At 44.5% G+C, this 22,383-nt stretch overlaps 1 protein-coding gene across 1 annotated transcript in view; it reads right to left on the reverse strand.

The window, feature by feature from the left end:
• The window catches only part of Setbp1 (SET binding protein 1), a 353,918-nt gene that overhangs the window by 316,065 nt on the left and 15,470 nt on the right, over window positions 1–22,383 (reverse strand). The window contains exon 2 of the mRNA XM_071602795.1: window positions 18,050–18,706. Within this exon, the coding sequence (XP_071458896.1) occupies window positions 18,050–18,535 (486 nt within the window). The 5' untranslated portion in view covers window positions 18,536–18,706. The remainder of the gene's footprint in view (window positions 1–18,049; window positions 18,707–22,383) is intronic.

Genomic DNA, 22,383 nt, shown 5'->3' on the forward strand with positions numbered 1-22,383 from the left:
TAAAGAAATACCAACACGGGGCTCCTTCCAGCACACACATACATATCTACACAGATGCCCTCCCACAGACACATGTCCAGACACCCTCTAGCTGGCAAACAAGTGACAATATGCAAATTATCAGAAGCCACAAAGATTTGCTTCGGTGGGGAGCCTGAACAAACAAGGAACAATTCTGCAAGTGGCCACAGATGGCTTAGCTTTTCTGCTTACAATGGACACTAACAAGATTTGCCATAACTAATTCACTCTTTCACACTATTGCCCTGTTCCCCAACCTTTGGATGATGGGGAAAATTCCCCATCATGGCCATCTGCATTTTTATTTCTTCCCAACACACACACACAAAAAAACTGCAACTCATTCATTCATGCTGCGTGTGGATGGCTCCCATTGAAAGTGGTTAAAAAGTTTGAGAGGAAACGGTGGAAGAAGCCTACATATGTTGGCTTTCCCCACTCCCCAATTTCCCTGAAAGTCTTATTTGGAGAAGGGGAGGCACAGAAGAGATTTATCGGGTCCTGTGCCAAGCTGGAAAACTCAAGAGGACAGAAAAGTGTGGCAAAGCACACACAAAACAAAATTGCCTAGAAACACACAGAGGACTTACCAGGCGAATTTAACCCTGTATCACACTATGGGTGACAACCCACCCCAAATGCAGGAAGTAAACCTTGAGCTTAGGCAGCAAAGGGCAATAGGCTTGATGAGCCTGTGCAGGACAGGCGTCACCAGGGGAAACCCAAATCCAAGGCCAAAGGTTGGAGTACAGCCTCTATGCATACTCACACTCTTCTTTATTCAAGGCCCTTTCCATTCAGCTTTTCCTAAGTGTAAGTAAGACACTTATGAATACTTAAGAAAAGGAATCAATGAATTCTTCAGAAAATGACTGAATTTCTCCAAGTAGCAGGAATCAAGATGTTAGAGCTTGCTTCTTCTTGCCTCCCTGAAGCCTCTCTTAGCCTCTTCAATGTGATGGTAAAAACCAAGTGTACTTAGGCCCTTCACGGGGTGCCGCTGTGGATTTAGTTTCTTCCTCTGGGCTCACCACCCTCCAGTGCTGGCTAGGCAATGAATGACATCTTGGAGCAGCTCGTTTTCTGCATTCCCTCATTCCCTTCTTCCCATGGGAGGTAAGGAAGGCTCCATTACTGTACTTAGGAAAAGTCCAAGCTCCCCAGTCTGGCCTGCCAAGGCTACCCCCTACTCCAGATTTCCCATTTGAGCCAGCAGGCCAGCAGGTGGGCACAGCCAAGGTGTACACATGCACTGCACCCTCTTCTGAGCACCACTATGAAGCCTTCTCCCCAGTAGTCTTGCCCTCCGCTAAGCCCTCTGCTTTCTTCAAGGCCTGAGCAAATATTCCACTTCCTCCATGCCTCCCTGGACTCTTTCACATTCCACAGCATCTGGCACAGCCTGACCTCTCCAACAAGATGGAAATCTCACGGGTTTCTTTCAGGGAATGATGGCTCTTCCTCCTCTCACCCACCCAGGTGCCCGCATGATTTCCCTCCTTCCTCATCCCTAATCATCATTCATATTAGGTGAGACAGAATGTGTTTACTTTACCATCAAACAAATACGAATTTGACATCTACAGTAGCCAGCTATTCAGAAAACTACACACAGTGTTATCCTGATGATTAGATAAGGTTCTTGTTTACAGGTAAGCTTGTCTCCCTGCACACCTACGTGTGAATACCTCCTTATATAAATTGGTATTTCTATGATGATTTCCTGGAATTCTGGAGTTGGAAAAGACTTCAGTAGCTCCTGCTTCAGTGTCTTCATTTCAAGATGTGACCTCTGAGAGCAAGAGGCAGGAGAGGAAACACAGGTGGTTACAGGCAGAAATATAGTCCCCAGCTTCTCAAGCAGGCCTCCACAGATTATGTATACTAACATCTATCTTCCTGAAGACCATATATATTCATGTATGCATGCATGTGCATACACACACTTACACATTAATGTGCATCCAACACTGAACTCTCCCCAACACACACACACAGACCCACACCATGCTCTTTAGCTGCTGAGCTCCTCAGAGAAATATGATGAGAGACGGATGTGGATTGCTGAGAAGCCCCTCAGTGCTCTCTCCATTAGATTTAGACCATCTCATATATTTGCCCTCCCATCCAGCTCTTTCCCATCAATCCTTACAAGCTGTATGGCCCACAGCCCCCACAGCTGGACTGTCCTTTTTGGAGAAAGACAAACTTCAAGGACTAACAATTATCTCCCTGCATCAAAGAAGATGGGCAGAAGCAGCTACTGCTTCTCCCTCCATCAAGGGCCAGCCAGAAAGGAATCTGCTGCAGGCCTACAATTGGGAGCAAAGGTCAGCTGTCATTTAGGAATGAAGCCAGAAGGAAAGGGAAGCGAAGCATCCAGAAGTTCAGCACCTGCTCCTCCCTGGAGGTAAAGAGGAGCACAGCTGGTCAGCCTGGGGCAGCCCAGGCCCAGGCCCACCTGCTCAGCTGCCCCTTACAGGGTGTCAGCAGACTTTAATATAAGTAACAATCTGCCAGTACATGTGTGGAACAACAACCATTTTTGCAAAGGTTCCAGAACGGCAGGCCGTGCTTCTCTAGAGTACTGTCCCTCCTCTGCTGCAAAGGTGACCTGGACCGATGGAGGCTTTCCAAGGCAGCCCAGACCTTACAATGCTGACATGATGCAAAAGCACATGTAATTCCCTGCCCTCCTTCTTCACATGCTTTCTCGAAGGTGCTGTTCTTCCCGCCCTTCTCTTGCAGATGGCCTCTGCCCTCGCACCTGATTGGCCTCAATACACTGAGCCTGTGCCATATTTTTGACCTTCTGTTTCTCAGATTTCCATTTCTATCTCCTCTGACACTTTTCCTGAATTCTCTTCCCCCTGACAAAATGTATAATGTGTGATGTTTGTTTTTCAGGTCTCTTTTCTGTTATGGTTTGGAGGTGAGATGTGCCCCCAAAGCTCCTGTGTTAATGCAGGAATATTCTGAGATGAATGATTGATTTATGAGAGCTGTAACCTAATCAGTGCATCCCACTTTAATGGACTCACAGTGTAGTAACTGTAGGTAGGTGGGGCATGACTGCAGGAGGTGGGTCACTGGGGACATGCCCTGGAAGGGTTCATCTTCCTTGTGGCTCCTCCCCCTACCTTCTGTTTCCAGGCTGCCAGGAGGTGAGCTGCTTTCCTCTGCCACTTGATGTTCTTGACCATGAATGTTCTGCCTCATTTCAGGCCCAGAGCAATGGAGTGGGCTGTCTATGGACTGAGACCTGTGAAACTATGAGCCCTAAATGAACTTTTCCTCCCCTGAGTTGTACTTGTTAAGTGTTTTGGTCACAGTGACAAAAAGCTGACTAATATGTACCAAAGTTTCCATTCTCCCTTTGTCTTTCTATTCTGGGTATCTCAAGAAGATCGTATAAATTAAACACAACAGTGCCAGAAAGCCACACGTGTCCTCAAACAGACACCACCGGGAAGAATGCCTTCCACTCCCATCTCATCTGGCTCTCCTTACCGGAGCTTCTTGTCTTTTTAATTAGGCATAGACCATGCCTATCACTCAATCAAACTGACTAGCCAGTTTACAAGGTATTTTTGAGAATCTCTGACATTCTCTTTTCCAGCTGGGTCACTATGGAGAAGTCTTCCTGTCTCAGTTCCTACTTTGATGTAGCTTACCAGTCACAGAAGCAATGTTACCACACTGTGATGTTTAAGGAACAATTCTGTTATATCTATAACATTGCCTGGCATGCAACAAACAATTATTGAAGAAGATATCTTCCATTGAACAGGTGAAAAAAAATTAATGAATGATTCAATGATGCTGGGGAAGAGAGCACTTTAAGTGGGATAATTAGCATTGGCAAGGGCATCCAAGTACCACTTAGTGGAGCTCGGAGGTGTTCTCTCTCTCTCTCTCTCTCTCTCTCTCTCTTTCTCTGATAGACCATCCTTCCCAGCTTCAGCAGAGCCCACTGTTCCGAAGTCAAAGGTCCCTTTTACTACTTCCTGCTGCTGATTCTACACTCCCAGCTCCAGGATCTGCAGCTTTAGGTGAAATTGAGCTTTCTGGATACATAAATCGCATATCAGCTGGGAAGCCTGAGCATAGGGGTGATTTCTGAGTTCCAGAACCTGTACCCAACTGCCACCCAATCTGTGGACATTCATCACTCACCTCCTCCTTCACCAAGCTCAATGTGTCTCTGGGCTAATTGCTTTGGACACAATTTATTTTCATGCCTAGATCACATTAGAAAAGAAAGGATGAGAGAGAGCATCTAGTAAGAATCCCCTCATTTCATGTGGCAAGATGCTTCTGAAAGACTCTATTTAGACAGGTTCAGGGACAAAGTTGAGTATATTGCCCAGTAGTAACATTGCTACATTTCTTATGATACACATATCCTACAATATATATTGACAGGAATCTATGACATATTTTAAGAACTTTCAATATACAGGAATCTATGTCATATTTTAAGTTTATATTCACACTAATGCACATTGACAACACATATCATGTCCTACATTAAAAAAAAAAGCAAAAGAAGATATCTCTGACCTCTGTGTCTCTCTGTCTCTGTCTCTCTGCCTTGGGTTTTTGTTTTATTTTGTGCACCACTTTGGGGGAATCCTAACACCCGCAGTGCTCTGGGTTATAGACCCTGACCGACAGTGATAGGAGGGAAGAAATGATGTACTGAGGAACATCTTTTTGAATTTTATGGATTTTTACCAATTCCTTGCGTGTTGGTTTCCCCAACCCTTGCTGTCATCAGCACAAAGGAGCAAGATGCATGTTTTCTTTTGTAGAGAGCCACAGCTTGCAAAGGCCCCTGAGGAGATAAGACTGGGTGAGCAGAGAGGGCAAAGGCTGCAAAGTCACAAGATAACCCGAGAGATTGCATCCAAGGCACTTACTAAACCTGCCAAGAGGATATGGGAAAAGAGAGAGAGAGAGAGAGAAAGAAGAAGAAGAAGAAGGAGGAGGAGGAGGAGGAGGAGGGGAGGAGGAGGAGGAGGAGGAGGAGGAGGAGGAGGAGGAGGAGGAGGAGGAGGAGGAGGAGGAGGGAGGAGGAGGAAAACCAGTACCACCACCACCTGAGTTACAGAATTGGAAGATCCTATGACACTATCACAAGTTTATCCAAACTGGTCAGGCTTGGCAGGATGAGGCAGGAAGATCACAAGTTCAAAGCCAACCTCAGCAACTTAGCAAGTTCGTAAGCAACTCAATGTGATCTATCTCAAAATAAAATCTAAAAAAGTCTTGGAATGTAACTCAGTGGTTAAGTGCCCCTGGGTTCAGTTCCTGGTACCAAAGAAGGAAAAAAAAAATGACCAAACTGCCTCTCTAGCTGCCCTGACATTAAACTACTGATATCTATCTCATTTCAACGAGAAATGGAAGAATCAAGGAAAGTCCTCACCATGGACCCTCTCCAAGGCAGGGCCAGCAGGTGAGGGTCTCTGGTTCCCACCTCAGGTTCAGGAGCCCTGACCAGCTGCCTGGAATTTAAAGGCCAAGCACACTGTGGTTACCACTTCCCAGCTCCTCTGCAGACCCCAGGAAAGACTCTGTGCCTCACTGACTTCATCTGTAGAATGGGAATAATAATATCTACATTGTATTTATAGGGAAGACTTTGTAGACTGTGTGTGTCAGATATGTGGCAAGGTCCCCACTACTCTGAGCACTGAAATGTTGTCACACCTGGGAGAGCTACCTGCACAGCCAACAGGCTTCTCTGTGATTCAGGCTTTCAAAGAGAATGCCAGTCCTGTGCCTCTGATGAGCAGGTCACATTTTTAAGAAAGAGACCAGGTGTTCAGAGGCTAAACACCAAAGACTCTTCAACAAAATCTTGGACAACCGCAGGGCCCACCCTAAGCAGCCAGCCAGTAGGAACTTGGTGTGACTTACAGGACAGGTTGAGAACAGGAAGAGGGACTTGGATGAGTAGTGATTTTGATATTTTTCCCTGTTTTATTTTTGGTTTTTTTTTTTTTTCTATTTTCTTCCCCCTGCCAAGGGATTCACGTGTAGGTTCTTAAACAAGGGGTCCCCCATTCCAGCTGACAGCAGCAGCTGCAACCTCTGACTGTCTGCAGAGTGGCAGGGAATCGAATCAAAAAGAAAAGCAAGTGGACAACCTTTCCTCCGGGAGCATGAAACACAATACCAGCCTTTCGCCAAACCCGGCAGACACCAGCCCTGATTGGAGGTTGCCTCGGAACAAAGGGAAATTGGTATTTAAAAAAAAAAATCTTCTGAAAGCCAACTCAGCAGATGGTTTTTTCCTGGGCTCCAAGAGCCGGGGGTGGGGTGGGGTGGGGGATAAGGGAAGGATGCTGGGATAACACAACTGCCACCAGGATACAGATGACTGAGAAGTGACAAAGATAGGCGAGGAGGGCTGACCTCTCACCCCAGAATTTCACAAAGGGCAATTACACCATGTGGCGGGTATCTGGGCTTGGCGGCTGACCACTTCCAACCTGCAGCTGTTGTCCATCACAGCCACGTCTGGGGGCTTTATTAACAGCAGAGCAGAGAGTTCGGGCAGAGAGAGGACACTGTAGGAAATGATGGAAAAGTTTAATTGGAGACTATAGTTTGTTTGAAATCTACTACAGAATAGTTCTAAAGAAGGACATCTTCTAGTTCCACTGCCCCCTAGCATTTCAAAACCTCTTTACTCTCATTCTTTCAGGTTATCTTCAAAATAGTATATGAAAGTAGGAGAGAATATTATGAATCCCTCATTAAATAAGAGAAAACACTGTTTCCTTTGCAATATGCAGAATGGGCGCTGGAACTCAGAACCTCTCTCTTGGAACAGCTATCTTTCTGGGAGTCTCAAGTCAGGTCACCACAGAGTCTTGGAAGGAGACCTTTGGTGCATTTTCATACCAAACAAGGACACCTTAGAATGCCTATAAATAACTTCTGGACTAAGTCACAAAGACCTGGCATCCCATAGTGATGCACCACCAGCCCATCCCCTCTCATGCCGGCTCTCACTGCCGCTGAGCTCTTTGGAGCTTTCCAGTAGGAGAGGGAGGTCCAGCGAGGAACTGTGGGGCTCTAGGATGAAGCTGCCAGGCTCAGGATTTCCCCACAGCCTAGGTCTGAGTGCAGGAACAACTGGGCGAGCTGCAAGGGACTCAACTATTCTCTCTTTAAAGATGCACCAACAAGGGAGCTGGGCACGGTGGCACACACCTGTAATCCCAGCAGCTCAGAAGGCTAAGGCAGGAAGATCATGAGTTCAAAGCCAGCCTCAGCAACTTAACGAAACCCTAAGCAACTCAGCGACACCCTGTCTCTAAATAAAATACAAAAAAGGGCTGAGGATGTGGCTCAATGGGTAACTTTCCCTGGGTTTAATCCCTGTACCAAAAAACAGCACCAGCAAGATGGTGAGGATGGGTTCTTTCAATGATAGCATCCTGCTGTTAAAAACCAGGGGACCTGAGGATTTGAATACTCAATACCCCCCACCCACCCAGTAATTAACTGCAACCTCAGGCAAGCCATTAAGAAAACCCTCAGAGTCCGTTTCCCCAGTCTATAAAACAAGGAGGATTAACAGCTACTTCACTGAACTATCCTAAGAACAAACCATAAAGAGACAGCGGTTGGGCAGATGTGAGCATTCTTTGTAAAGGTGGTAAGCAGATGTGATGGTTGCTATCAATTTTCCATACCATGCATTATCTGAAACACATATTTTGACAATTTATTTACTGCCTTGGGTTTTTCCCTAGATGTCCTGAGATCAATTTTCCCTAACAAGATCTTTCTATGGCAGATACACCACTTCTGCTAAACACACTGCACAACTCTGTAGATACAGTAGAATTTCCATGCCTCAATCCTGCCACAATGTATGAGGATGCGAGCACAGAAAGGGGAAGGGAGGAAAGTTTTCAAATGTTTCTAAAGAAGCAACACAATACACAGAGCCAACAGGGCAGAAGCTGTTTTGATAGAGAAGGTACTTTCCAGGGAACTACCTACACTGGCAGAGAGCTAACAATAATTTGTGGCATCTAAGCCAGGGAAGTAAAATTTGTGTCTGTCAGATGGATCAAAGATATAATTCCTGTCCTCAGAGAGCTTACAGCATAACTGAGAAGAAAATCTTTACTTTGACAACATACATTTACCAGTCTTTTCCTTTAAATAAAGGAAGCCAGGGAGGACATGAGAAACCAGTTTCAGAGATGGCAGAGTACGCTGTTTCATGAGGTCTTGCTAAACAATGCATAGAAAAGAATCTTACTGAGATGGGCATCTGCACCATCCAGGGTGTCTGAGTGTTCTCTGAAGTTCCTTAGGCCCCAACCAGACCACTTGACTAATAATTGATTCACATCTCTGCCTGGAATTATACAAAAAGAGATGATAATAAAACAATGCAAACACTTGAATTTTGGCCCGGAGAATCCACTGAAGGCAGGAAGTTATGGTTTGGACCATCAAAAGTAGCATAAGTCAATGTTAATTTGGAGGGTTTCCTTGAACTTAATTTCAGTGCACATCAACAATGGCAAAGTTGCCAGAGAGCTGGTATAGAAGAGAAACATGTTAATAGGGGCATTTTGTCTGTGACAGAGGAGGTTATAATGCCCTGGCATTCCAGAGGCCAGACCACTTCCTGGTATTGCACTATGCTCCGTGAGCACTCTCCAGCTATGCCTATTAGGTCGGACACAGGCAAACCAGTATTCCTAGCTTAAGAATCAGGGTGATTTGGCATTAGAGATCCAAAGAACCCTTTCAGGAAGTGGAAATACTTGTGCTTGAGAGAAGATGACCGTAGTGCAATACAATGAAAAGCAGCCTAAAGAAGAAGCAAGTCCCCTCTGACCAGCAGCCAAATCACTGCACTAGGGATTTGGGAAGGTGTGTTCCGTTCAAGAGGGCTGCTCATGGACACTTCCGGAGACTTTTCTCACCTTCAGTGATACCCTGGTTTTCCAAGCGTGAGTCGGTGGTGGACCCATGCCATTCTTTTGACCTGAGCTTTTGTTATCAGCCATTCTCACCTTCTGACCTGGTGCCTATGTGTAGCCTGTGTCCTCACTGGACTTAGCTCCTCACTCTCAGATGCTTTCTGGACTCCCAGCCTTGATTTCCCTTAAGATCTAGTAGCGCTCAATGCCCCGCCAGACACACTGACCTGCCAGTTATTTAAGTGACAGCACTTGTTCCCCTGAAAGGACAGAGATGTAGAGATCATAAAACGTCCCACTGTAAACTCAGAGCCCCTTTAACTACACTGGTGATCCACCAAGAGCCTGTCAGGAAACGTGCTGAAATGCCTGAGCTGGGTTCTCATTCACCACTCACCCACCTGGCACCGAGGGCTACCACACTCCTGGGCAAATGTCTATCTGTAAGTGGTAACTTTTTATGGGTTAGGCCCTGTGACCTATATTCAAGGACAAAGCCATTGTGTACCTCCTTTTGAGAAAGTCCTACGCACCGCTCACCTCCTATTCCTTACTAGGAAGCTGGCTAGAAGCTCCCAGAAGGCTAAATAAATAAGTAAATAAATAAATAAATAAATAAAAGACCACCTGGGGAGAAAAACATGAGATAAATGAGGTCTAGAAAACACAGTGAAGCAACCTGCATTTGATACTGACGATGATTATCAACTGGCCTCACAAGGTGGGAACTGCTCGGACTTTCCCAGAGTAAATAAAGGCCTCCACTGTTTCCCCTGGTGAGGTCACAGGCGGAGAGGAGGGGAGGGAAATTGGCTCTGGGAAGGAGGGGTAAAGAGCAAGATAAAGAGCAGAAATCAACAACCTGGGACTTCAGAGAGAAATGGGTGGGAGGGGGTCCTTGCCAGCACAGGGTACAATACCCCAGGATGCATGGAAGGTGGGAAGGAGCCCTCGCAATGACACACCTGGCACTTCCTACAATGCAGGGCTCTGGCTGTCCTGTTCTGGCACATCCCAATGGATGGCAGCCTTAGTTTGTCCAGAGGCTGTCTGCCTCACCAGCCAGTACATATTCAGACTCCTGTCCACACTGGGCGTAATACATTGAGACTGAATCTGCATGGTGTTTGTCCCTAGACCTCCTGGGGACCTGGTTCTACTAAGTCCTTCCTGCTCCTCTGACAGGCTCTCTCCCTCTGGCCACCGACTTCCTCTCCTTGTGGGGAATGCCCAGAACCCCATCACCTCCCACCATGATAAGTTACCCTGAGGGCCATGCAAGTTGAAACTCAACTCCCAACGAGTTGGCCCCATGCAAATTATAACACAAATTTTGACTTTATCATGGATAAAGAAAATACCCTGAAGTGCAAGATTTCAATGCCTTGTGCTGTTTGTTTTCTTTACTTAATGCTGTCAGAAGCCTGAACCAAGGTCTCTGGCCTGTGCTCCGAGAACCTCCCCGCCACCTCCCTGGGCTCCCTGCCCTAGCCAGAGCCCACAGCTTCCTGGCCAAAGCCCCTCATGTGTAGTGAACAAGCAAGGCAGGTGGGCGATGTCGTGGGATGTTCTCTGGGTTGAACTTTGAAGATGGGGTGTTTTTTTTTACTTAAATCTGCAGCAATCAGAAGCGGATGGGGTTGGGGGAAGGGCAAGAAGAGATTGTTTCTCTTGCCTTTTATTAAAAATAAAAGAAGAAATGCAACTGAAGGTCCACTGGAGATGTAGAAAGGAGAGGCCTTTCTGTAGGGGGTGGAACCGCAGTGGTGGAGGTGGGGGCCACTCTGAAGTAGATGCCAGCTGAACCCCACTTGGTGGTTCCTTTGACATCACTTTGAAACTTTCATTTTGAGTCATCCTTTGTGCTCAGCAGTAATCCTAGCTTGAGAGATAAATGACCACAGAGATGAAAAGACCTTTGAACATCTCTAAATAAATCCACATAAGCAATCCCCAACACTACCACCACACACAAAAAAAAGAAAACAGAAAAAAAAAAGATTTAATTCAGTGGTTTGCTCTACTAATGGACACTGGTGTAGGCATCATCCTGGACACTGAGGCTGCCCTAGCTATCACTTAGCACTATGCGGGTCCCTGTGTGCCTGCTCTGTGCCCTGACCAAGGAAGAGACACAGAGATAGAAGACAGGAATCAGTGCATCATGCTGCCTGGGGGCTGTCCTAAGTGCCCAAAAGACACTTTGATCTTCACAATGACAGTGACAATGAGTGCTGCTGTGCCCTTGATTTTCATGCAGTCAGGAAAGGTCTTCAAGAGGCTGAGTAACTTGCCTGAGGTTGTGCAGAGCCAGGAAGTAAAGGAGGCCAAGTTCTACTGCAGGATCTCTCCAGCCAGGGCAGAGGGGAGCCAATTCCAGAATGGAGGATCCCAGTTCCCATCTCCTCTCAGAAGAGAGTCTGTCTCCAACATACCCTGCACTCCTCACCTGGGGGGTCCTGCAGGGAGCACGCTGGCCACACCTAGGGAGTGAATGACTGTCCACAGAACATATTTCCCTGCCAGATTGATCTTCAATGGCACAGAGTTCACAAAGAATGTCCAATGAAAGTTCTGAGAGCAACTGGCAAGGGAATACCAACACCAAGAGGAAACAAGCCAGCTCAGTGTTTCAAACTCCCAGAAGATCCCTAACCTAGGAAGGAAGAAAGACCAACCCAAGAAGCTTGGGGTGGGGACAGCACTAAAAAAAACAATAGAATATCTTCATGGAACACAGTTTGGGTAAATCTCACTACTTTTTAAGCTCAACTCTGGTACTCACTCCCATGATCTCAAGAATTTTGATATTTTGGGCAGAAAGGAAACAATGTGATGATGTGAAAGTGGGTCCAAAGAGGGGTTAAGTATCTATTTTTATAGTAACTAGTGTTAAAGAGACAGCCTCCCCAGCCCCTCCAATAGGGTAGCTTCTAATGTTTCTAGTACTGAGAACAGAAACAAGGCCTTAGAGATCAAAATCTGTTGTTTTTCTTCTTCTTTTCCTTTTTCCTCTCCTTCTCCTTTTTCTTTAACTTGTAGAAAGAGACCCAGGGACCACAAGCATTCTCTCTGGAATTAATAATAGAGGCAGGGCTGGTGCCCAGGGCTGCCATCTCCACGTCCAACATTGTTCCTCTGGCTTCTTCAGCTCCACCTGTCAAATGGTGCCTGTTGCCCTGGAGAGACTAATACTTCACTGAAAAGGTCATTCACCCTCCTGCATGCTGCTTTAGCTATAAAATAACCAGACAGAAAAGCTATTTAGGAAACAAAATTTCCAGGCACTTTGATGAATAAATAGGAATGTCCTGCTTTGAAAGAAACTTTAAATCTCTCCAGAAAAGAAATTAAATTAAACAGGAGCAGGAATCCAGCTTCTTGTGAAGAAATGCTGGCAAAGACCTGCCCTCTTGACCTGGTGAAAGCATCATGGAGGACAAAGTTCAGATGCTCAGGAGTTGGAAGCACCACATTCTGTTCTGGAAGCCAAGCCTTTGACACAGCAGAGAGTGACCAGAAGCTGATGGGCAAAACAATGACAAACAAGAACACTTGAGCCACAAGGAGGGTGAGAGGCTTGCTGGTGGATGGGTAGGGCCACCCACAAGTGTAGTTAGGCAATCTGAGTCATCAGTGAAGCAAGCCACCTCTCACCTCCTGCCCAACACCCACTCAATGACTCGTCGTCACTGACTTGATGTACCAAACTGCTACAACCATAAAGGGTCAAGAGAGAAATGTGCCACTCAACACCCTCCAGGAAAAATGGATAACCACAGAGACCCTCCTTGCTGACAACTGTATTTCCAAAAGGCTCCCTCCTGTCTCTCCCATTTTAAGATCCCCTGCACCAAATCACAGACCCCCAGCCACCTCCTATCCCCAGTTTGAAGCCTGCTGAACAATCTCATTATTACATCATTAAATCCAATCCATTATTTCATTGTACATTCCTCACTTTCTGCAGTCGGACACCAGCTTTGCTTTCCATCTACAGCCTGAAGAATCTTTTTCCTATCCATACTTTACAAAGAAGGTGCTACTTCAAGACTGAGTAAACAAAGGCAGGACTTATTGCACTTCCCAAAAGAGGGCTGCACTCAGAACAGACTCAATGATCTTCCCATAGACACAAAAATGGCCAAATGGGGTTGCCATGGACAAATCCTGAGCTATGTCTCCAACTACAACAGACACTTCATGGACAGAGATGGAAGTCCTTGCTACTGGAGGAGATGATTTCTCCCAATAGAGCTGGCCAGGAGGGAAAATTAGTTCAAAGAAATAAAACAGAAGTTGTGGTTTTGTCAAAAATAAATAAATTTTCTAAACTCAGCAAGGTAGGTGCGTATCTATAACCTCAGATACTCTAGAGACTGAGGCAAGGGGATTCCATGTTCAAGGTTAGCCTGGGCAACTTAGTGAGATCCTGTCTCAGAATAAAAAAAAATAAAAAGGGTTAAGGATATGATTCATTGGCAAAGCACCCCAGGGTATAATTCCCAGTACCACAAACACACACAAAAATTATAAACCCTATAAAGGAAAAAAAATAAGATTTTAAGTCATTGGCTTTGGAGTCCCCTCAAACACCCTGAAACTCTTGGAATTAAGGAAAATGTGTCAGATTATGATGCAAACTCTCCAGCTAAGGTGGGAAAGTGTGGCAGACACGCTCCAGTGATCCTTACCTTCCAGTGGTCATTTACTTTTACAGAGTGCAAGGACCGGAATTATTTTTGTAGTCTTAAAAGAATTAACTTCAAAGACAAACCTTGCCCAGTCTGGCTCTTGCTCCTCTAGAGCAATCTAAGCCTCAATTTCCTCATCTGTAAATAAATAATATCCACCCAGCAGGATTGTTGTAAGGATTAATTGAGAAGGTGAATACATGTCAAACATTTAGCAGAAGGCCTACCAAACAGCTGAATAAACTAAGTCTGTTATTATGATCTGTGCTCACAGCAGAAGAAAATTAGCTATTTATTTTTCCTAAAATCTTCCATTGAGGAGAAAGTACCATCTCTGTTTGGCAGATGAAGAAGCCGGACTTCGGCAAGGTTACACTGCACATCCAAATTCCCAAAACCCCATCAAGGTCCTCCTCCCCTTCCCTTGCTATAGAAACTGGCTACCATAGTCTTCAAGAAGAAGAAGAGCTACCAAGTTCTGCCCAGCTGAGGACATCCTCAAAACACTGTCACTACTAGAACTTTTTATGCTCTTTTTTGGTACCGGCACTTGCTTATAGATATGCATCTTCATTATCTCTGCTGTATTCACTGACTGACCTAGAAGGGAATTAGAATAAGCATAAGTTATTCTGGAACTTACCTAAGTAAGTTTAAGATGCAAAGAACAAGATGCACGTGTACAGTTCATCTGCAAAGCCCTGAAGTATTTTCTGAGCTCTTTTCAGCTTCTATTTCCTACCAAATGCTTCTTTCATGCCCTATGTAAATCCATTCATCATAAACCCTCTCCCAAAGAGCATCTCAATTGCTATCCTAATTTCCTACCAAAAGGAGGAGACTGGCACCCTAGTTAGAAAAGTCCATGCGTCCCTGAGCTAGTGAGGTGGCATTTTCATGGGTCTGTCCCTACAGCCTACCACTTAAAATGTCCATGCTCCCTGAACATCTGCAATGCCTCTCCAGTTTGGAGGGTTAATCCTGAGATGGAAATTTGGAATAAAGACTTAGAGGATGCCAGATGCATACCCCTTCACTCCAAAGCTGCAGACCACATATAACTAGAGTTAACTTAGCAGAGAACTAGTTTGTGATATGTAAGTCATACTAACATTTTCCCACAGAGCTTTCTTTTTACAAAAAACAATGAAAAAGAAAATCATGTGGGATTCAATATAAGTTGTCTTTGCTGGAGGCTGTCAAACAATCATATGAACAAAATTAATTGGTTCACTTAAACACACACACACACACACACACACACACACACACAGTAACACCCAGTTTCTCCCAGCCTCCAAACTTGGAAGCTGAATCATTAAAAACAAAACAAAATAAGATAAAACTGCTGTTATCCTAAAACTCTATGCCTTTCCTTAAGAGAAGGGTTGATGATCATTTTTTACAAGAGCCAGATGGTAAATAGTTCAAGCTTTGCAGGCCATAGGGTCTTGGTGACAACTATTCAACTCTGCTACTCCATTCAAAAGCAGTTGTAGACAAAATGTAAACAAAATGGACTTGGCTCTGCTCCAATAAAACTTTATTTGCAGACACTGAAATTTGAATTTCATATAAGTATAACATATTTGAAAATATTATTCTTCTTTGGATTTTCTTCTGGTCTTTTAAAAATGTAAAAATTATTCTTTCCATGTAGGCTGTACATAAACAGGAAGGGGGCTGGATTTAGCACCATGCGTTGCAGTCAGCCACCCCCTGTCTACGCCAGCACATTATGTGCTGATGACTCCCAAGCAAGAATCCCAACCAGCTCAAGGACCAGCTCAACAGGGCCTCCTTCCTAGGAGCTATCATGGGAGTTGATTCCCAGGGGCCACTCCCCGTGTGCTTCTTCAAAAGCAGGCTCACTTCATTGAAAAGATCCAGAAGCCTTGATTTCAGGGTCAGATGATGAACTGTTACTTACAAAATTCCCTCTTTGTGTTTTCTCTATCCATATTAACTGATCACATACTTCCCATTTGTACAAATTGTTCAAGCTCATGCTACTGAACTTTTCCATAGAGATGGTAGACCAAGTTTCACCTTCAGCGTTGATTACTTTCCGGTTGCAAAACAACAGAAATTTAAAGGGTGATAAAGTGAACATTCTAATCCAATAGAGATCAGAGAAGGTTCTGATGATCTATCAAGTAATTATGACTCCATGCTGATAACTTTATTCATTCATTTCTGGAAAGCAACAGCCTGAGGTATAAATAAATGGAGGGAGGATGGAAATACACAATATGAAACAAGCTTCTAGCCATAAAAAAATTGTATGATATTTCCATCACAACATCATCACAAAATAACATTGTATATTGAAATATAGCTCTTCTCCTTCTTTTTTTTCCACTCCCTCCAATTGCTTAGGAATATAAATGTTTACTTGGCAAATCACATAGTCAAATAAACAATTTTATCTCTCTTTTCCAATAAAGTTCCTAAACGGCACCTAGATTTTTGGTGCGTTTCTAGCAGCCTGAGGATATCAGATATGAGAACTTCAGTCCAATGCACATTTCAGCTTTGAAGTTATCTTTATGTCACAAATTCCAAAACATTAATCTGAGGCATTCCAATGGGCAGAAGATTTGGGAACAATCTGTGGCTTTAAAGAAAGTTATACCCAATCAGGACAACTTATTATCTTTATGGTGCCATAATTTGGGTTTACATAACCAAAACATGGGCTCTGCTCAAAATCTAGCACTGATGAGGATTGGATGGAAAATGTTCCCCAAAAGTAACAGATTCCAAGATTTCCCCCTCACACGAGAATCCAGCAACACACAAAGAACTGGTCATCTCAGTGGCCAGAATCAAAAATACTCTTTTTCAAAGCTAAAGCATCCAATCTCTCCAGCAATGCCTCACTTCCAAAATAGACCCTATGGCATCTTCTTGTAAGCATCTCAAAAGTTTCTGCATGTGTCAAGGTAACCTTTGGTTTTTTAAAAGAGAACCCAGAAGTCACTACAAAGTTGTAATGTGGGGAGTGGAAGGCACAATCTCTTTGCCCTGGAAAAACAAGTCTATCTCTAAAGATTGTGTTTCAAAATGTTATAATAGGGAAGCCAACTATCCTGGTTTTCCAGGATATGAGAGGGAGGGTCCCTGAATGCAGTATTTTCAGTTTTAAAACCAGAACAGGTTTATTGGGCATACCGTGAGGAGTTAGTTATCCTAGAAAGTTTCTTCTGGGCTCTGTATTTGGATTTTAAATGCAACAAATCTGTCCAAACACCTGACATGAAGAAAGACGCAGTCTTGCACTAAAGAATTAATAGGATTCCTAGTGGTTTTATTGAAAATAACTATCCCAGAGCTTAAAAGACTTCGGATGGCTATAAGTTGAGTGGTCCTGTCATTGGCACCATCTAGTCCACCCTGACGAAAGGCCACATAAATGACCAAAAGACAAGGAGAGTGACTAAGCCAATGGCTAGCACTTCCTACCTAGAACCCCCAAACTCTGCCAGCCAAAGGGCATCTTTCAGAGCCATCCTCAGAACCAAGTTATTGAAAAAAAGAACTTTCCATACTAAGGCAGAGTCCTCTGCTATCATAGCTGAGTGCCACACCCCTCCCAAGAATGGAAGTCATTGTCACCTCCAAGATGAATTAATGAAACTTGGACCCATCCATTCCCAACCAACACCACAAACCAGCTCCAGTGGCTTTGCATATCTGTACTTGCCTTTTAGGAGGAAAATGACAACCAAACAAGTTCATTCATTACCCAACTTTTAAAGTCAATGATGTGCTACACAAAGACTTGAGCCAATCACTGCCCTCTGCCTTCTAAAGTGCCAGGTCTACACTCATCAGTGGCTTCCAGGATGAAGATATCAGCCCTGCTGGAGCCTCAGCTACCAAGAAGTCTGGATTCTTCAGTCAGGGGAACCATTCATCTTAGAAAGACCAACATCACTAATGAAAATTAAATGAAATTAAACGGAAGTTGTAACATTTCTTGATTGCTCTGATTGACCAGTTTTTCATCATCCCACTCTTAACTATGTGACCAGATGCAAATGTAAAGCAAAACAAACAAACAAACAAACTTTTGGTCAGGGTTTGGCTGATCCAGCCAATTGGCTACCAGGCAATAAATAGGATGCTCCAAAATTACAATTCTAGTCTCTTTGTTTTTCCAGGTGAGTTGAAGATATAATAATAAACCAGATATTATACCAAGACCATACCAGAGACATTCATTCCGGAGGCCCTAAATATTCTATAAGGAGACTGATGATTCAGAAATAATAATCAGTAACACACAAAGAGACTTTTAAGAAATTGGGGCTAAAACAGCAAAAACAGAGAAAACAAACTAAAAACCTACAAGACCAGACTTCCTACCTTCTTTTTGGAGTGGCTTCTTTCTTCCTCCTTAGTAGCTTTGCTATTTTTCCCAGCACGGGACACCTTCTGGTCCCCAGACTGCTTGATGGTGATCTTGATCTCAGGTGGGCATATATAGTTCTCCAGATTCTTTGGGGGTTTCTTAGCCCGCTTGGTGGTCTGAATCTTCAGCTTCAGACTCCCCTCAGTGAAGTTTGCCTCCTTGATGGAAAACTCCTGCTCTTCCAAGCCATCTCCTGCCACCCATTTCTCACTGTCTGCATTGGAGTTGGAATCCACATCCCGCCCTGAGCCCAGTTCATCCTCTTCCTCTGGTTCCATGCGATCTCCGCTCCCCGGGATGCCCTTCCCAGGTCCTGGAGCAGAAAGCAAGGGTTCTCCTGTGCAGCCAGGAGCAGCCGGGGGCTTGGCAGAGGAGACCGGCAGGAATTCCGACTCGCCCCCCCTCTGCCGGGTGCTGCTTAAGATTTCCCGGGACTCCATGACAATCCTACAGTCTTCAGGAGTTCTCAGGTGGTGGAAAGGGAAGAGGGAAGAGGAAAAGGTGAGAAGAGGGGACACTCAAAATTCCAAGAACAAACGAGTCCAGCTGCTAGGTTCAGAGTCCCAGGGACGGAGACACGGTGAGGTGTTCTGAAGAGATCAGATCTGCAACTGAGACACAGAGAGACAATTAGCCATGGCAGGAAGGAGAATGACCCCAAAAGTTACTCAATCCAAGTTCCAGAAATATCTTCCCACTTATCTATGGCATCAGAAAAAGATGATGGGAGAGAAATCCAAGCAGAATATGAACAGGCCCAAATCGGATTCCTCTGGAGCAGAGGGAGAAACACACTTACACATGTCTTCATAATGGGTTGTTATTAATTTCTGTGGCTAGAGGCCCAAGAAATAAAGATAAGAGGGTGAGTCCTCCAACTAGTAATAACCTAGAGGTTTCTTATACCAAAGCCACAGCTGGCTGAGTCACCAGCAAAACGGTGACGGAAGGGAAGTCAGAAGTGCTGTTGCTCGGGTCTGTGGGAACCGCAGCTGGGTGGCTGCTTATACCACTTCCCTGTGCAGAACAGGGTGCACAGCTAAATACAACCCCCGCTTCCAGGGCCAGGCTTCCACCCGCTGCAGGGAGGACGTGCAGTTGACCTCTGAATTGCTCTTTCTTTCTCATTTTGCATTATGCATTATTTCAATCATGTAAAGACTTTTCTCCTTTCCTTAAAACAAACGCAAAACTTAGGTGTGAGGCTTGCACAAGGAAAACAAAAAGATTTCAATGGGAAATTACTTATAACACTGTGATTAATGCAAAACTCCAAAAAAACGTTCCCACTGACTCAAAGGAAGGATACTTAGATTTGCAATTTAGACAAAAATAGACTTCCTAGACCATTTTGATTTCCTTTCTTGTTCCTTACATGCAGTTGCATTAGATCCACAAAGCAGCAAGAGAAAGAGAGAGAAGGAGCATTTCACAGGCCCTTGGAAGGGTCAGGACTCCCCCTAGGATCTTGGACTCTGCCTTCCTCCAAGAGGAAAAGAGAAAAACGCAATCAGGCTCTCTCCAAGCCATCACAGAATCAGCCAAACTATCCTTCCTTCTTACTCACCCCATGCCCTGCTATTGCCAGTTTCAGCCTTATAATTGCAAAGTCCAAAGGGAAATCCAAAAGCCTGCTCTTATAAAAGACAAACTAGAGCTCTGGGCTGCACAAGACCCTGTCCTTACACCCTCCACACCTGAGCCCTCACTCAGATTCCAGTAACAGACATTTTTATACATCTAAGATTTTTACCTTTGAGCCCAAATATGCCCACCAGAAAGTGCTGGCAACGTCTCAAAGACTCATTTAGAAGAGCCCAGAACTGGAAACCTAAAGCCCAGCACATGTCCTCTCCTGTGGAACCAGCATATTCCAGCTGAGGCACTGAGAGGATGCCAGGCAGGGAGGTCAGGTGGCTGGGGCTTCCACTCAAACCCTCTCCCCAGAGAAGCCCGAAGTGCAGGAGGCTCCTGCAAACTGCTCAGCCCTACAGAAAGGCACAGTTACCATTGCTCCCACCTACGGGGAAACCCAGTGAATAGTTTTTCTGGAAGAGAGGAGGCTGCCCTGGTGAGAATATGCACACCTCCAATTGAGCTGTCAACAGATACTGTACAGCCACCGGTGACTCATGCCACAAATGAGACCAAGTCCCCTGTTGGGGTGGGGGCAGTTAAATCAGATGACACTGACTGTTTCTTTTACTTACTAGATTCCTCATGTGGTCTAGACTAGTCTGCCTACCTGCCCCAAATCTTTGTAATTTTTAAAAAGTCATATGCAAGTCAATAGTCAGTGAGGCCTGTCTTACTAGTGACAGGTACCACAGTGGCTGATGCAGACATTAAGATCCCTTAGAACACAAGATGCCTGCTTGTCAAGATGGAGTGTCTGGCAGATCTCTCTCATCCTTACTCATCCCATGTCCCTGCTGCTCCCAGATCCATGCAAATTGCAAGCCACATTTTATAATGGTAGTCATGTTCAAGGTTCATTCCTTTTGGCAAGAATCACTAATGTTATATTGAATTCCCTAGTCCTTGCCTATAAAGGTATTCTTGGGTCAGGGCCAAAGGTGACGAATACACTTTATAAGAAGTTCCTTAAATAAATTCATTTGGACCTTCAAACCAGAGTAGGGGGATGTATGTGGCTGATGCTGTGATAAGATAAAGGAAGGCAAAACCTAAATTATAGAAGGATGGGTGAGGGTAAGAAGTGCAGATATTATTAAGGAAGAATGTACTATTTAAAATTATTTACTTTCACATTTCTTATGCTCAACATTATATCAGTAATTAATTAGATGTAGAAGATGAAACTATAAAACTCAAGTAGTAAAAGATCCACAAAAAAAATAAAATTCAACATTTTTTTTCACTTCTCTTCAAATCATGATCTTTAGATACATTGAAAAGACAATGTCTTTCCTTCTAAACAGAGCAGATTGTAATATGTAAACATAATAAAGGACAAAAGCAAAAACCTTGAGTTTTCCACTTGAGCAAGGTGCAGGTTGATATGAAACTGCACAGGAAGTCTTCGAGGAAAGCTCAAGACCTGACTTTAAACTTGGGCTTTTCATAGGTGGAGTGGAAAAAAAGCAGACTGGGCAGACACAAAGGACAGCACAAGTCAGGGCCAGGCATGACTATGTTCAGGAAGGAGAAAGCGAATGGCAGCTAAGGGGTGTGGCTCAAAACAGGGACAGGTGAGAGAAACATATGCTGCAAATAAAAGCTTAGAGCAGATCATGGACATCCTTGGAAGCCACGCTAATGAGTTTGCATTTTATCTTACAGTTAATGGGAAGCCATTTAAGGGATGTCAGGAGGGAAGGGACAATATCAAAGCTATTCTTTAGAAAGACTATCCACATGCCACAATTAAGAGAACATGATAGTTACGACAGAGGAGCCATAGGAAAATGTGGCCCCTTGCTGAAATCTGATTCTGATTGCTTGAGACCAGAAGCAGGGCAGTGGGAGTTTTTCACAGTAAATACTACAAATAAAACAATGATGCAGTTTCAAAGCATCCTAACCATTGTGAAAAAATCCATTCTAGACTGGTCTCACTAAAAGAGGCCAGCCTCAGAGCTCATTAGCCACCAACTTGCACTGTGTACTCGACTCAAACCTGTCTCCACAACAACATTACATGCACAGCTGTATAGTTTGCCACTAAATACCAGTCTCGTATCGTCTTCTAGTTGTTTTGAACATGCAAATCTTATTTTTGTAACTCCACTGCAATTCATTCTCAAGCTCAGACCAACTGTGACTGTATCATGCTCACTTTCCCTTCAGCACCCAGTGAGGGGTTGGCACTTTGAGTGTTTCAGGAAGTTCTTTCTGAATGAAAATGAATTTGCCCCCTGACAGCTATTCAAAGTCCTATGGTTCCAACCTCTCCAACCATAGCTCCACCCAGCCAGGCAGTCCCTGCCAAATTCCCTGCCTATCCTGAGGATAAGAATCCAGCCCGAGTCTACATGAGCCCCTCACCTTAGAAAATAAAATAGAAAAGCTTTCAAAAGCAAAGAGCAAAGAAACCTAACCTGTCTGTTTACTTCGGCAGCACACAAAGCTGTTGTTCTCCTTCTGCCTTCTCCCCAGCACATACCTGCCTTTGGAAATTCACAGTTTCATCTTTGGGTGGGCCTGGGAGACAACTGCCAGTCCTCTTGTGATTGGACCCTGCCAACACACCGGTGTGAGCACACGCACGCATGCACACACTCAGAGCTGAGGAAGCCAAAGCAAGGTGAAAATGCTTTGCCCTGTC

Source organism: Marmota flaviventris, chromosome 16 (assembly GCF_047511675.1).
Source record: "Marmota flaviventris isolate mMarFla1 chromosome 16, mMarFla1.hap1, whole genome shotgun sequence".
Taxonomy (NCBI): domain Eukaryota; kingdom Metazoa; phylum Chordata; class Mammalia; order Rodentia; family Sciuridae; genus Marmota; species Marmota flaviventris.